The sequence below is a fragment of the Strigops habroptila genome, chromosome 5, assembly GCF_004027225.2.
Source record: "Strigops habroptila isolate Jane chromosome 5, bStrHab1.2.pri, whole genome shotgun sequence".
Taxonomy (NCBI): domain Eukaryota; kingdom Metazoa; phylum Chordata; class Aves; order Psittaciformes; family Psittacidae; genus Strigops; species Strigops habroptila.
Genome location: NC_044281.2, coordinates 61134600 through 61151368, shown reverse-complemented (window position 1 = coordinate 61151368; position 16769 = coordinate 61134600). Strand labels below are relative to the sequence as shown.

At 46.4% G+C, this 16769-nt stretch overlaps 1 protein-coding gene across 9 annotated transcripts in view; it reads right to left on the bottom strand.

Annotated features, from left to right (window-relative positions):
* Positions 1–911: 911 nt before the first annotated feature.
* GBF1 (golgi brefeldin A resistant guanine nucleotide exchange factor 1) overlaps positions 912–16769 on the bottom strand; it is a 107936-nt gene continuing 92078 nt past the window's right edge. For 4 of the 9 annotated variants that reach the window (XM_030488631.1, XM_030488635.1, XM_030488634.1 and 1 more), the window contains 18 exons: positions 16366–16459; positions 13327–13503; positions 12755–12819; positions 12534–12657; positions 11902–11973; positions 10445–10539; positions 9840–9993; positions 9400–9622; positions 7627–7790; positions 7065–7311; positions 6465–6664; positions 5347–5497; positions 4851–4981; positions 4392–4493; positions 3700–3813; positions 3290–3467; positions 2944–3081; positions 952–2594 (listed from right to left, as the gene is read on the bottom strand). In XM_030488631.1, coding sequence (XP_030344491.1) covers positions 2308–2594; positions 2944–3081; positions 3290–3467; positions 3700–3813; positions 4392–4493; positions 4851–4981; positions 5347–5497; positions 6465–6664; positions 7065–7311; positions 7627–7790; positions 9400–9622; positions 9840–9993; positions 10445–10539; positions 11902–11973; positions 12534–12657; positions 12755–12819; positions 13327–13503; positions 16366–16459 — 2716 coding nt within the window. In that variant the 3' untranslated portion in view covers positions 952–2307. Of the gene's footprint in view, positions 2595–2943; positions 3082–3289; positions 3468–3699; positions 3814–4391; positions 4494–4850; positions 4982–5346; positions 5498–6464; positions 6665–7064; positions 7312–7626; positions 7791–9399; positions 9623–9839; positions 9994–10444; positions 10540–11901; positions 11974–12533; positions 12658–12754; positions 12820–13326; positions 13504–16365; positions 16460–16769 lie in introns of all 9 variants that reach the window. The other 5 variants (XM_030488637.1, XM_030488636.1, XM_030488629.1 and 2 more) reach the window with 3 other exon arrangements.

Here is a 16769-nt window from a genome sequence, read left to right as displayed (position 1 = left end):
GAAGGACGCAATCTGGAAGCAGTGGAGGGTGAAGAAGAGAAGTGAAAACATTACAGGAATGGTGGAAATGGACTAAGGGAACCGGGATTTATTAATGAGGCTTTCCTAGTATGTGCATTACTCTTCCATTACACAATATTTAGACCTTTGCTCAAGCAATTCAAACGAACTCCAAGTTTTTGAACCCTTTATCAAGCTCGTAGGAGGCTCCTGGAATCCTTGTGATAGGGAAGGCATTGGTGCCTCACACAGCTCCAGGGGCACTATGTGGATCTTGCCCCAAGACAAAGTAGAAAACATTAGGAGGGAAGTATATGTGGTTGTCGATATTCATGGCAAGCATTAGCCCTGGAAGAACCGAGGATCTCTCATGCCCTCTCCAAGTCCAAATCCTGTCAGTGGAAACGAGGATTTCTTTCTCATCAGACAGAAAATGCTTCTTTCTCCCAAGCCAGGTTGTCACTGAGGTCTGGGTTCTGGCTGCGTGCTGAGATGCCACTGGGCACCTGCTCCTCAGCCCTAGTCTCTGGCTTCACTGCTGGCAGTGTGTGAGCACACCCCAACATAACACCAGAAATTTTACAGCCGACACTGAACTATTACCAGAAGCAAGAGCAATCTAGCTGTTGCAGTTCTGCTTTGTCTGTGATGGGAACCGTTTCTGCTTAGCCCCTCGATGGCCAACCTCCACTGCAGCTCCCCCATGTGCTGACCATTTGTTAGGGCAGCTCTCTCCGTGCTCCCCGCAGACAGAGCACTCTCTTGGAGGATCCTGGTACATGGAATTGGGATCCTGGTACATGGAATTGGGGGACCGGCAGCTGGGCATGACACCTTGACAACTAAACTCCACTCCTCCCACAGCTCTGAGCTGCAGAATCATGACAGAACAGTAGTGCAACACTGGAGCATTCATTTACAGGATGTATTTATTACACTGTAAAAAGTCCGTTGGATTTGTAGCCATTTACTCTGTATATACACTGGTTGTACTCCCACCCCAACCACAGGTTCCTCTCAGTACAGTATACACGGGGTTGGGGTCCCGCCCATGGCCCTCCCAGTCACCAGCGGGATTTCCAAGATTGTTATTATTGAGAATTTAGCCAGCTAATGGAGAGAGGAGGAAGAATGGAGACACAGCACTTGCCAGGCACCAGCTCTGCTCTGGGCACCAGGAGTGGAGGAGCGGGACATCCTTGCTGCAGGGCAGAAGCACTAGAATGACTACCAGAGCCTCAGCTGCAGGGGCGTTCTAGGTGGAGAAAGTGGTGAGCTCCCGACAACTAGAAGATGCAAAAGGGTGCAATCTCTGCACAGCTTCCAAGAGAAAGCACTGCAGACTTGCTGGGCATCTGTCAGCAGGTGCCACAGATCAACACATCTTCTCTACCTGAAGAGGAAATTCTCCTAAGGAATGGGGCTGGACACCAAGAGGCCTATGCAGCACCGAGTGGTGGACAACTCAGCACTGCTGTGCACCCCAGGGGGGTGGCTTCTCAGGCACTGTTTGAGAGATGGCCACAGTGCTCTGCTCTCAGCTCACGGGACTCTGCATTTCCTTCTCATCTGCTCAACTAGCCAGAGCCTTCTGAATTCACTCTCTCCAGCCAGAAAAACTGATTACATTTACAGCAGAGAGGAGAGCAGTGCTGCCCCTACCAGGCTCCCCAGCTACCTACTCCCTATCTGGCATGGGGATTGCTGTTATCCATGTTGCAGAAGGAAAGCATGTGGCTACAGCAGACAAGAAGCCCTATGTAGCAAGCTGGGAGCTGCACTGTAAGCAATCCACATTTCTACACAAAATTCTCAACCTGCTGAACCCAGGCATGCGCAGAGCCCAAACAAAGCAGTGCGACCAGAAGCATGGGCAGGAAAGCTAGGGAGTGGCTAGAGAATTGTCCAGGGACTGGACTGAATAATCTGAGAGGCAGTCCTGTACTGCAGCCGCTCTCTGGTGTGACATCAAAGAGTTTTCCCTCTTCACCAGATGAACTGGTGGCAGCTTGGTCCCAGGCTGCTGAGGGTGGGTGTTGCCTGGCCCCTGAGATTGTGAAGACAGGAAGAAGACTGATCAGTGGAACTGGGCACCCCTCCAAGACAAGGATTTCTAGGCAGATTTCTAGGTGGTTGCCACAGGAAGGGAGCAGAATATGATGTGCTCCAGGGGGATTTGTGGCAGCAGCCCTTCTGCTCAGGTTAGCATCATCTTCTAAAACAAACATGCCCGCTACCAGAGAACATTTGGCCAGCATCCTCCACCCACAGAGCTTCCTCAGCAGACAGTTCTCAGACATCCTCAAACTAATTGACTTCAGAGGTTGTCATGGGATCAGCAGGCCGTGGAGTAGTTAAGAGGGGAACAGGAGAGGTGGCTTCAATTAGGGCTGGGTTGAGAATGATTGGAAGAGTCATAGGTGGCACCCCAACCTGCAGGGGAGAGGCAAGAGGCTGCAGGATCAGTGGCGGCTGTGCTGTCGTAGGAGGTATGTCTGTAACGGGGCTTGTCTTTGCTGGAGCTGATGCTGGGAAAGGAGGAGAAGCAGAGCTGCTGATGGTGGATGAAGCAGGTGCAGTGGTTCTTTCAGACTCTGGAAAAATTAAGACATAAAATACATCCTTACACAGGCCCTGACAAAGTCACCTTTCAGCTCAAAGCTAAGCAGGGCTTAAGATCAACTCAGGGTCCTTTTCAGACTTGCCCCTTCCACATACCTTCATACAAGGCCCTGAGGAGCAGGTGCTGATCACAGGCATTCTGCCCCAACTTCTGCCCACCCCAATAACCTCAGCAAGAAGGCCACAACCTATCCATTTGGAAGCACAACAATTCCACAACACCAGAGGCCTGGTCACTGCAGATTACGCTAAACCACGTAAAAGCAGATCTATGCCACCATGCTGGGAAGATGATTCCAGAAAGAAGAAAAGGGGACTCACCACTGGTACCTGGTTCACAGGGCTTCTCCAAAGGAGCCAAGTGGGTGGCTGGTCTCACATCCCCTGTAGGAGAAGGGGGCAGGGCAGACACTAGTGACTTCTGATGCTGCTGCTCCATTGCTATACTAGGAACAGGATCTAGGAAAACAAAACAAGCAGTGAGTCCACACACAAGTTTACTCACTCTTTTTGCCCACCCTCAGTTTGCCCTCCTTGTGCCAAGCTCCCACAGCCTCCTGCAAATATCATTTCATCAGCACCCAGGCACCCTGGCAGCTGCGTACTGAACAAGGTGCAAGCACTGAGTCCAAGACATGTTTTCTTAAGGTTTCTCAGCCCTTCGTACCTTGGATGACTGTCTGTTTGAAAAGCTCATCCCGCAGCCTAGGTAAGAAACAGTCAATCCTTTCCCAGGTGATCTCCCAGAGATCTGAGTATCCTGTCCGTGAGTCAGCACTGTGGAATATCCCAGCCGTATCCATTACAAGCAGCATATTCTTCAGAGACTCTGGGATGGCCTCCAGCTGTAATCAGAGACACTCCTCAAGTCACAGAGAATGGACATACAGCAACAAAAAGCTCAGAACAGCTGATGGACTGCCTTGGAAACAGAGGCCAAGGGGAGAAACCATGGAACAAAATGTTTTTGGAAGGATTAAAAGATTAAAAAAATCCCAAACCAACCAAAACACCTTCAAGTTTAGAAACCGACGAATGGTTGTTCAAAGCACTGTAGCATCACTTTCAGCGTCTTACCAGTAAATCACTGGAGCCAGCATGCATGTATTTGTCCATAAAGTCCAGGATTGTCAGCCACAGGGCAGCAAAGGTGGTCAATGAGAGCAGTGGGGAGAGATGTTGTAGGAACACCTAGAAAAAAGAACAACCATGTAACTACCGCCAACAAGTAGTTTCAGGGCTGCTGCTCACAGCTCAACAAGCCAGTCCTGCAAATCTGGAATTCCCCCTCCTTGTGGCAGGCCAGGAGCACACACAGGGCCGGCATGAGGATGTCAGAGGACTCCACTCTTCCGAACTGCATGTGTAAAAGAATGGATGTTGTCTCCTTTGCATGAGGCCACTGCAGTCTGCATCACCATGTCTTCCAGCTCTTCCAGACTCTCTGCCTTAGGTCAGTACTATCAGCTTGTGATATACATTATTTCACCACTAGAGTAGCCTGTCTTCAACTAATGTTGAGTGAAATACTTCCTAAAGTCACAAACCCCTTCCTGACAACTCTTCCAAAGACCAGGATCATGGAGACAGTTCTGGAAAAAAAGTCATGTCCCAACAGCAGAAGGTGGTGAAGCCCAGCACTGAAGACAGTCAAACTAGCAAACTGGCACCCATCCAGATCAGAGATGCTGAAAAGCTAATAGAGCAGCTCTGGTTGTCTTGAAGCACATGGTTTCCTCTGAGCTTTCAGGCAGCAGAAGCACACTCACCTTGGAGAGCAGCGTTGAGGCTCTCATCCGAGTTTCTTCCATCCCACCAACATCGGCTGGGCTGATGTTCTCAAGTAGCTTGGTTAGCAGAGGGAACAGCACCTGTTGGGTCAGACACACTGGTGTTTCAGAGCTGATAAAATGACTGATGAGATTTGCACAGCCTTACAGGAAGAAGCTGGCTTTTGGGACTGCTGGCTTCTAGACAGAGAGCATGGGATAAGCAGTGGGAAGTGGAAATGAGTAGACTCATTTGAATATTCCAAGAGGCTCTTGTCAGAAGCCTAAGCAGAGAACTTTTCACAGGATCAGAGTAGTGAATGCCTCATCTGTTGTGGTGAACAAGCTGCTCAGGAAGATGGTCCTGAAGTAGGACACCATTCTGCCACTCCTGCACCCAGCTTTGCTCTTCATGACAATGCTGTTCTGCCTACATGCCCAGCCCAGCCAGGAGGTTACCTTGTTGAAGCAGGACTCCCATTCCAGGGCATCCAGGGCTTGCAGATCATGTACCAGGAGGGCTCGCTGCAAGTAAGTGAGTGCCTGCATCCGTACCTGGCGTCGGGCATCACAGCACAGCCAGGCAATACCTGCAAGAGAGGGATTCAGGGCAAAGCCCACAGGGAAAGTGTCACATCCCTACATCCCCAGTCTAGGGTGAAAAGTCTAATGAAGATCAAACATTCTGGGGGAGTTAAAAAAAAAAAAAAAAGCATTATATTTGTTCCAGGCCACAGACTGGGAATCTACTGTCAGCTCCAGAAACAAGCTAGCAGCTAACTCATGCTAGAAGTACCATACTAGATCTGATCCAAGTTCTTTTTCAATTACAGCAGACCCTAAACCCACCTCTGCCCGTTTTCTGCATTTAGTTCTTGGCTACTCAACTTTCCCGAGTGCTGCTATTATTCTGGAAGTGCCTATGCTCACTTTCATCACAAGGGGATGGCTTTACCCTGTAGCAAAGGACACCAGCAGTTGGACCAGAGTGTTCGGGAATCTGCTTGGATTTTCTTCCCTCCTGTCTCTAGATGGCGTTGCTCCTCCGCCCAGGAGCTGTAGATGGTGGCGGCTCGTGTGTGCAAGGTGTGCATGAGGTCCAGGAGCTGCAAGTCAAGCATCACATTAAGCAACACATAGAACTTAAATTTTTGAAGCAATCCTGGTCTCTGCTCATCTCCAAACCAATGTGAAACCGCTCACAGCTACTCAAGCCTGCTTCCTGTATGTACATAACCATGTATAGCCATGGAGATGGTGTCAGGCTGGGCTGTCTGTGCCCTCTCTAAGTGGCCAAGTGCCAAGCATCTTCAGCAAGACCTGTATCAGTTCAGTAGCCATGTCAATCCCATTTCCGAGGAACAGCATCCCAGTCCTGCCAGGAGAAAGAATGGAGCCTTTCCTAGCACAGAGCATTGACTCTCAGGCAGAGGGGAAAACCCAGTGATTCAGCTATGCTGTCCCGGGACAACTCTCTGCAACTTTTTTCTTTTTAACAAAAAACACCCATGAAGCACAAGCAAAGCTCCCTCAGAACAGCTCCACATGGGCAAAAGACAGCAGTCTAGTCACTTTACTACTGAACTGAGGCCCAACAGCCTGGCAGTCAACAGGCTTGTGCCTTCACATCTTTGAAGTACCGCCTAGAGAGAAATTACTCCCTATCCCAGTCCTCTGTACTTGAAATCCCAGTGCCTCAGCCCACAGGGCTTTCCCCTTTCCACAAGCTCAGATGCCTCATCAGACTCCTCACTAATCCTACATGAACCTCATGGCTCCAAATGCCCTAGATCCACATCCATCTTACCTACTATAGTGACTCACAGCTCCAGAAGCCATCCTCCTTGCTTTTCAGAGGAATTCTCTTTCCACTGCTATTCTGCTTTTGTCTGTCCAAATTGCAGTGTTCCTCTTTCACTGCAGAACCACACACTGCCAAAAGAGCCACTCTCTGGCATCTAGTGCTCACTAACCTAGGATGCAGCCCTCCCTTGCCACATGAAGAATCCCAGTGACTCCCTAGCAAGGCCCCAAGTATGGGAAAGGAGAGGATGAAATTCTTGCTATACTTACGTCCTGACTAACCTGTAAAGACACAGTGTGGTAGCTGGCAGGGATGCTCTCATCCTCGTCCTCATCACTATGTGTGTGTGCCTGGTGCTGGCTCAAGACCCGGGATCGCCGTGTGGAGCTCTCCTTTGGCTTTTTTTTTAACCGACTGGATTTACTGTCATACCTGTGGCTCTTCCCCCTCTTTTCCTGGGACTTGTAGCCTAGAAAGTGAAAGGCAGCAACATACCATATACACACACTCCACCATGAAATTTTCTGCCTTTCAACACACACGGCAGCCACCTTTTGATATCCCCGGCAGAGGGCCCTGTCCCACGAAATGCCAACTACCCACGTGAAGATGTACCCAGCACCCCTCAGGAACAGCCTTCAGCAACAGCTGATACTGCTACCTCCACATCAGCTCCAGACCTTGCCCTCTATCCCAGGGAGAGTGATAAGAATAAGGTCCCTGCTGCCAGCAGGAGCCAGGACACTCTTCTCACAGCAAACCATTTCCTGGGCATTGGAGACTCATTCCCTGACAGTATACACGTCACACTTCTTGCTTCCTGGCTAGCCCAAGTCCAATCCTGATTGTTAAACCAAAGGTCATCTTACCCCCATTCAAGCTTGCCTCCACAAAGATGCGGATGGTTTTGACACAGAGCTCGAAGTTCTCAGGTGTAACGTGGGCAGCATCTCGCACAATGAAGGACAGGGACTCTACGCACTTCATGAGAGACTTTGTGTCATGTGGGCCCAAATCCAGCCCCACAGTCAGGCTGTACTGGTTGACAAGAGGAGACGGCCCCAGCCTGCTGAGCCCAGCAGTGGATCTGGAGGTGTCGATGTCATCTTTCCCCACCTGCGGGACACAGCAAAAGGGTAGCAGGAGAGGGTAGCATAACGAAGAACACCTCGTGCACACGCTTAAAGGGACTTTCTTGTGAAGTCAGCACGTAACATTTCTGTAGGATCCATTTCCCTTTTTTCTTTATTTGCCTCCAAGCTTTCTCCTCTTCATCTGCATCTTCTCCCCATCCTCCCTTTACAATGTTAGCTCATCTTTGCTTTCTTTTTTTACTATCTTATTCTTTCTCTCCCTACCACACCCTCTGCCCACAACCATGCTAGGAGTACTCACTCTTCTTCAAGCACCAGAAGCCCATTGGCTACTCACCACTAGCCAGCCGCTGTTCATGACATCCACATCTGTCCCTGAGCGATGCATCTTGCCTGGCTTCCCATGGTCTGTGTACACCTCCGAATCAGAGGTGTAGCCACGGTCCAGGCTCATGTCACTAGGATGATAGGAGGAGGAGACCTCGCTGTCTGACTGAGCACCTTCAAGACAAAAAGCATGGGTTTTAGATGAATGCCAAATCAAGAACCTGGAAGAGTAGCTGTGGATAAGGGAGAAGCAATCCAGACTAGTCAGATCAGCATCAGCTAGGAAACACCAGTGGGCCCTGGAAGACACTGCACCAGACCTCTCCTCCTGTGAGAACTATGACAGGAGCATGCACAGAAGACAGCAGGAAACAGATCTTTGACACCTTCTCCCTGCAGGTGTGTTTGGCCTTCCCCTTCAGAGGGAAGGGGCTTTCCATCCTCTGCTATGTCACTTGTCAGCCTGACCATGGTTTTAAAAAGGGCACAAAGTCCAATGCTTTGACCATGGAGGAAGAATCAGATATGCCACATAATTCAAGGACTACTGGAGGTGCTAGGTTCAGCTGAGACAACTCAAAAAGCACAACACAGAATCACATGACTCATGTAGGCCCTCTGTTCCAACTAATACGGGTGAAGTCTCTCTCATGAACAGCAATCTACATTAGCATGTTCTACACTGTCAGATCTACCTTCCCTGACCCTTAGGATAACCTTAAATTTCATGTCCCAAGCACAGCAGTCTTTGCAAGGGCCAAATTTAAGCTATTGGTGTAATGTTACTTAAAAGAAAAAAATCATCCTCTCCATCATTCAGCATTATCTAGAAACTCACCAACAGAGAGACAGACTTGCTGTGAACACAGTGCACCAAATGTTTTCAGAGGGAACTCATGTTCTGATGTGCAAAGTGTCACAGTCAAGCAGTTTGCTCAACCAGCAAGGACAGAAACAGGAGAAAAGAAGATGAAAAAAAAAAATTATGGGAGAGGACAGCCCAGCATTAGCCCGGAAGGCAAAGGCCAGAGGAGTTTTGCAAAATCAGTTTCCTCCTGTCTGTCTAGCCCAGAGGATCAGGATCCAGTAAGGAAGTTCTAGAAAAGCAAAGAGGAAAACAAAGGCTTCTGGAAAAGTCTTTTCTTACTGTTTGCTTTAAAAGTCTGAAGCTGTCAGCCTCAAATACACTGCCAGCTGGCTAAAGCAAAAGAGGAACAGTTTGCTGAAAAGACCGTCTTTCTAACACAGTCAAGTGGGAAACAGTGCATTGGTCTAGGCACCCTGAACACAAATGTATTTGAAAACAGAATATTAAAGAACAACACCCTTTATGAGATCCTTAAAATGGGGACAGAAAAGAGTCAGTCCCACAAAAAGAAGCAAGTATGACAGGAGCAACAGCTGGATTTACATTACACACCCAGATGAGAGATTAAGTCTGTATTACCCAAGGCACCAGACCACAACCAGCTGAAAATGCTTCCTGGGTAGAGCAAAGACCTTCTACAGCTGCTACAGCTGAGATCAGTTTTCCTCCCACTGCTCCCCCAGGGACTAGCACCTGGACTGCTGCTCACCGAGTAGGAAGAGATGGCAGAGTAGAGACAAGGACAGACCATGGAGTAGGAGTGAACAGCAGGTGCTGGTCTTTAATCTTGCTAATGTAGTTTAATATCAGCTTTGTTTTCTTGTAGTCCCCTTTGCTAATTGAAAAGCTTGAGGAAGCAGCTGCTTATCTGGCAGGCAGGCATCAGATTTCCTAGCAAAAGCTGGCCTGTCTTACCTGTGTCATTATCTGCCCTTGCTGTAACCTGCAGTGCTGCAGGCGGCTTCACCCCAGACCCAATACACTCCAGGAGGGTGAAGAGCGTGTACCAGTCATCCCCAGAGTGAATGTTGGCAGCATTGGTCTTCAGGAGTTCATGGAGGCCGTAGGCAACCTCATGGCTAACTCTGGACAGCACATTTGGCTTCATCATGAGCAGGATACGTAATGAGAGGAGAACCTGTCCAGAGAAGGAGACAGGAATAACAATCCCTATTATTTACACTCCATTCTCCAGCAAAGCCCCCCTCCATTTAATTAGAGCTACTTACAACTGCTGTTTGTTGTTATCTGCAGCACAGACAGGTTAAATGTGGGTCCAACCAAAAACAACTGGTTTCCTGTGTTGCCAGGTGTAGCCACAAAACCCCAGTAACTGACTTTCCAAAATCCCTTACCTGTGCGCTGATTTCTTCCCGGCGAAGGAGCCGAATGGCCAGTCTCAGCAGCCCCACCACTGCCCTCTCCACCAAGAAGCAGAACTCCATTGCATGGACACAGAGATGATAGAGGTGGTCTCGGACAGTCTGCCAGACACAGGTCACACGGTCCCTAGCCACAATAAGGAGGAGGGAAAGAGCAGGATGAAAGGAGATGAGACAAGCAGGATCTAACTACCTCTCCCAGAGCTCCTGACAAGCCAATATTTCTTCATTTCAACAGAGAACTCCAGCTGCGAGATATAAGAACAGACACATAGAAACAACGAAGCCATCAAATTTCTTATTTACTTCTTTACTTGCAAAGCAATCAGGTGGGAGAATTCTCCCTCCAGAGTTTAGTTTATATTCTCCAAATCTCAGGATATCAAGCAATAATTCATGGGCGAATAGCCCCTCTGTTTGCACATGGTAGAGTGGAATTGCTAAGCCCTGAAATTACAGCCACATGCTGCTTCAGCTGGCAAATCAAGCACATAAGGAACTCATTCCCTGGACCCAGGCAGCAGCTGCAGTAAAGCAGGGACATTTACAGTGAATCTGCACGAATTTCAAGGTCATACCTATTCTCTAGCACAATCCTCAGAAGCATCTCCAAGCAGAATGCAGCATCTTCTTCATCATATGTCTCCTCATCAGGAGTCACAGAGATTAGAGCCTAGAAAAAACAGGAAATGTTTCTGAATCATAAGCCCCCAAAATTGGGGGACCAAGAAGTGAGGACCAACAGAATGGTTTGAGTCTGGGCATAACTGCACTCCACTATCTGGTGAGGTCATGCACAGTCAATCAAAAATGCATTGGATAGAGGTCAAGCTAAATATATAGAAAATTATAATTTTTTATTATGCAAGATGAACTTAAAAAATGTTAAACTCTGATGAAGTCTCTCAGATGGAGAGGAATTGTGAAAGCCAGCAGCTTCTTGCTAAGAACATGTGAGGCACAGAAAAGGCAGACATACCTAGGAATAACTGCAAGTACTGGAACTATTCGTCTCAAGTGTGCATATAAAGGGAGAATTTCTGACATAATAGGGGTAAGAGCAAAATGCTCCTCCACAACTGAGGTGACACTCAAAAACTAAGTCACCATTTCTTCATGTGGGCCAGCAACACAGTGGTCTGTGTGATCCAATCACCAAGTTCCACTTCAGCTGTTTTAAGTTTTGTTCTTTGGAGTTTACCCACTTAAACTCAATACCTATTCTTCTAAATTCAATACCTATTCTTCAGAACCTCTGCAGCAAGCCTTGATAAATAAACCTTTCCTTTGTTTTAGCACAAGTCTCAACAGTGTCATGAACCCTGTTGATGAAGCCAGTGAATTGCAATTACAGTAGCCTGAAGGGAAAGGCATTTGCACTTTAAGGAGCCATAGAATTAGGCAACACACACTGCCAGCCCACACAGCATCCTTGCAACGGTTGCATTGCACTATTTGCTTTTGGAAATGGTGAACAGCAGCCTGGAGTTCCACACCCTGGAGCAGTCTCACACTCCACACTACCCTGAGAAGCCACCACTAAAACCAGGTAACTAACTACCCTTCCCCAGGGAGATAAGCTTCTAGCCCAAAGGCTAGTGAGTCCAGCCTTATTACACTTCCCACAGCAGCCAGGTACCACACTACCTAGGGGCACACAGTTAAATATTTCTGTACAGCTCTTGCCTCTAAAACAGCCTTTTAAAATGTTCTCATTAGGACACAGCACATCAGAAAAGATGAAAAAGCATAACCTTAAGCTCCTACACAGAGCTACACATATTTTCAAACACTTAACATGACTTCCTCAAGGCTTTTAGAATACATTCCACAATTTAATGTCTTCCTCTCCTACTAAAGCAATTGTGGCTGCCAGCGTAGAAGTTACGTGTAACAGCTGAACTAATGACTGGTTTCATATCCCAAATAGGTCCAAGACCTCCTTCAGGCACAGAGGAGCTAGATGAGTACACAGCATATATGCATTATCATGCATAGCATACTTGTTCCATCACCAGTCCAATATCTCTCTCACCTTCATGAGCTCCTGGAGGGATTCAAGTTGGAGGAATTTGCTTTCTGTGACCAACTTCTCAGGATCACATTGCTGCAAAAGACAGAAGAGAGGACTGTGCATCTGGGGGATGGGGAAGGCATACAAACAGAAACACAGCTTGTTCCGAGGAAAGATACAGATAGTGGCTTTAACACAATTACCTAGAGGAAAACTCCTGCCAGCCAGTTCACTCCTTTAACATCAATACCTCCAACAGACCTGATCTATGCTAGACAGATTTTAACAGATAACTCCTCTGTCCACGCACTACTTAAAGTCCAGGTTCAGATTTTGCTGGCTCCATATGCCTTAACACTGTCTTGGAAAAAAATAGTCATTTGAGAATTTTTAAATTTGTCTTCAAATGTAGGGCTGCAGATCCCAGTCTCCTGTGGGGAATCGTTCCTGTTTTCATTTGTTACTACATTTGTGCACACCAGTGTGCAAGCTGTCAATGGAGATATGCTTCTCTGTAGTTTCTTACAATTCCCAAGTCCTCTGGAACCTGCAATACTGCCTAGAAGCATGTATATTTATGTTTCTATGGCCTATTAGCCACATAGTACTGTCACCACAAATAAAAGCAGGCTCTTTTTCAGCCTGTATGTTACCTTTATGCATTCCACAGCTGCTCGTTTTGCCTCCTGCGTCTCTGTAGATGGCCCTCTCATACCAGATTGCTCTGTCCCACTGAGGGTGAGCCAACTAACAAAACTCAGCACTGTAGATTCACCACTGCAAATCAGAAGACACCAGCATCACTGAAAACTGAAAAATCATATTCTCCAGCTTTGGTACAAAAAGGACTGCCTAGGCCATCTACACCACTCACCGGTTAGATGGTGTCTCCTCACGTTGCAGATAGATTTTGCCGTTAGGATCCACAAAGTCTTCGACCTTAAGATGGACCAGAACATGTATATGATCAATTGTCTACTTCTTTGAAGCCTTCCCTCTCAAGCCTGTAATGTTTCACTTAGTGATGAAACACTGTGCACAACCACCCACATGAAGGTAGTCAACCCCACCTCTTTACCCCCTCACCCCTTCAGTGAAGTGTCACCCCCATCTAGCAATACCAATACTGTGCTCTAACTCCTGCCAGCCAGTTCATGCCTGTAAGCATGTCCTCCTTCTGTACAATATTCAAAATCTGTTCAAGTAAAATGAATGCTGGAATTTCTTAAATACAACAGAAAGAAAATGAGAAAAAAATTAAACCCTAATAAAGGAGGCTGGAGCCTTTTTTGAACACTACACCCTTTGCAGGCCTCCTAGCTCTGTACAGACTTTACCAAAGCCAGGCCTTTGCAAGAGAGCTCTCCTCCTCTTTGAACTGGTGCTATGAAAAGCCATCTTCCCACTCCCCTACTTTTCAATTACCCACAGGCTGCCTATTATTACCTCCACCATGGCCTTGGGCAGCAGCTCTGCTCGGAAAAGCTGTAACATGGCCTCCATGATGTTTTTCCAGCCCTCCCGCAGAATGTCACCATGGCGATGGGCCAAGTGAAACACAGTCTTTGCTGCAATATGGGCCTTGGGATTACTTCCAAAAACAGTGGGCAGGTTCTCAATAGACTGCAGGAAAGAAGAGGGGGTGGCAATCAGTCAGCAAGAGATGTTTTCTTTTCAACACAAATTAGGGCAGACTGTTCAGAACTGAGTATGGAAAAGACAACAATTCTGTGTACGATGCCTGGATAACTCCTCGGCTCATATTCACTTTGCACAAAACCAAGGACAAAACAGCTTACCCGATACAAGATGAATCGCTGAACCACCTAGACATAGGCTCTCCAAGAACGACAACAATACAGAACATTTTGGAAGTGCTTGCTGAAAACTCACTAACACTAGTTTATTCTGCCACGGGATCTCATTCCAGGATCAAATCTTTCCTCAAAAAAGCTCCTGTGGAAGCAGCAATTACTATGCTCTGCTGTTATAGAAGGGAACCATGGCCGAAAGCATTACTGACTTGCAAAGCTACTCCTACAACTACTTAACAGCAAGATTCAAAGTACGAGAGAGGAACCCTGACATACAGTCTCTGCCAGCAATTGCTGGATCACAATTCCTCATAATCTGTTCAATGCGCTCACAGCTGTTCAAACTAAAAAAAAAGTGTGCTAAGTCATTGAAACAAACCAAATATATGCTGCCAAAAGAAGAAAAAACCCAGCAATCACGTGAGCTAGTATCAGACACTGACAGGCTCCATGTTTCAGCAGTTACTTAAGCTCATTGCAATGTTCCTTTTGACAAGAGATGGGCTTTGCCATTCTCTTGCTTCTGTGGACAAAACCCATATTTATTCCTTCACCAAGAAAGGAGAGAGAAGACAGGAGACAGGATGGACTGAAAACATGGATCTTCCAATCTCAGACTGGAAGTTCAGAAAAACTAGGTCTTGCTTCAGGCAGAGTGCCGGAAAAGCTATTGTCAAAATGGGTCTTTGATATAGAGGTGAACTCCCTCAGAAGCACCAATCTGGAAGTCTGGCAGAAATGTAACAACCAATTTGTTTTTTCCATTGTTGCTAAAAGGGAAACCACATGAATATTGAAATCACTGAAGTCTCAGAGTGCAAACACCAATATGCATGGTTTTGCACTGTGGCAACAAGCCACAACCACAGAATTAAAACACATATGGGTTTTGCTACTACTTATACACTGAGTCAGTATGAGTCTTAGCTGTTAATCAAGAAGTCTCTTCTTAAATCTCTTGATCCCCCTCCATGTTCCTTTCCATTCCTCTTCTTTCAACCAAAGTCGCCATGCATATTGATTGCAGTGCTTGGAGAAGATGCCTGATCACCAGGATGATCTGACTTGGAAAGTGACAAGCAGCTAAAGTGACACTTTGATGCTCTTCCCTTGCTTTCTAACAGTTGCTCTTTGTTTTGCCTCCTCAGCCCCTGAAGACAGCCCCTCCTTCTCTCCTTCCACCAGACTGTCTCTCAAATATTTGTTCAGTTGCCCTATTCCACTACTGTCTCCAAGCCTTTCAGGAATTTAGGACAGCAGAAAGTAATTGGTGTACTTGGAATCTGGCCAAAGATAAGAACTCACAGCTTTCTTCAAATCCAGAAGTCCCTGATTCTATGTCATCACCAAAACACATGCCTTCTTAAATTTACACAGACCTCGGACTGCTCCAGATTCCATTTTCACAACTAGATGCGATGCAGCTGGCAATAGCTGGTGCCTCTGAGGGCTTAGTCTAGTTGCTTCTACTGTGTAAATCTGTGTCAAACAGTTATTTCGTGGTGGACATTCCTCCGCTTGTTTATCTATTGGTACTCTCGAGGTCTGATATGCCTGGAGAGGATCAAGCATTTCATCTTCACTGTTGTGAGCAGTGGACGATGAGGGAATCTAAAGCAACAGCACTGCTTGGGATTTCTTTGTCTTTTAATAGTCAACCTGGTACTTTTTCACTCCTACCAATGCCAGAATGCACAAAACACACAGTCCAAGCAATTCCATCTCCCTGCAGCCTAATTCCATTAACTGGATTAATTTGCAGGACTGTTCATTTTCTGTTATCCCTTCAAGGGCTAAAAATAAAAAAAAAAAAAAAAAAAAAAAAAAAAAAAAAAAAACACCCATCTCAGCCTTTTTACTCCCATGCTTTCAGTCTTGAATGATTTTATTTCCCCTTTTTCTATGTATGACAGTTCTATTCTGTACACTGGGGGTCTTGCACTGGTTCTCAGAGCAATGCTGTGAGATTCTATGCAAGTGCTGACCCTCTAAAGATGTTGCTGTTGCCTTCTCTTTAGCACAAAAGCACAGTCTGCCACACACTATCAAATACCTTGGGTAAAAACAGGCTAATGCCGTAACACACCAACAGATTTGGGCAAAAAAAGCTTACACCAACCACTACACCTTGAATTTATTCCCACAGTACATTCCATGGAATAGGTCTTCAGGGCTTTCTGAAAGTGGGGCTAACAGCCCATCTTATTACCAGATTCCACACACCAAACAACGATTCAGTGTATTTGTTTTTCTAATACCTTTATGCTGGGTGGATGCGCAGCCCCTACACTTTGGAAGAACACCTCACAAAATAGTCCTTTTGGCACCACATAAGCCTTGTAACTAAATACTCAATGGCTGAAATGCATAAACTTGCTTGGGATTGTGGATGATCACTGTTCTTGATCACAGGCAACACTTGGACTGAACACTTCTACATTACAGCATTCTGCTCTGCATGAGCTGCCACTTGTGAAGGACAAATTTGCATATGTGTGCTATGGAAGTCCTGCTTCATTTTTCACTGCCTCCTCCAGAAAACTCTGGGCAGGGACTGACAGGTACCTACAGATATTGTGATAACTAAAATAAGCAAATTTTACTGCTTAACAGAGGAAGAGAGCTCAGATAGACTAAAAGCCATGCTTCTTTCCCCTCCTTGCAAACTTACCTCACTGCTGAGGGCTGTAAACTTGCAGAGAGAGATTATGAGATTGTCAAACACATCACTAAGGCCATAGTGAGCAGAAATCATTGCACATTTTCTGGGGAAAGATGACAGAAAATAATGTAGTAAGTCAACACAGACAAGCCTGTCTACAGGACAGCAAAACAGAGAGCCTCTCTGTTGATATTTTAGACCTTCCTCTCCACTTACTCATAATGAATACTGATGTATAGAAGTTATATATATAATTTATATATATACATAATGTTATCCCTCAAATAATCTCAATCTTCACTCATAGATCCTGATATTTGTCACTTTCAAGAAGCGAATCTAAACACAGACCACTTAGACCTGAGCTAGAATAGCTGATCTCCTGTCTTGACGTAAGAGAGAGTTGCTGAGAT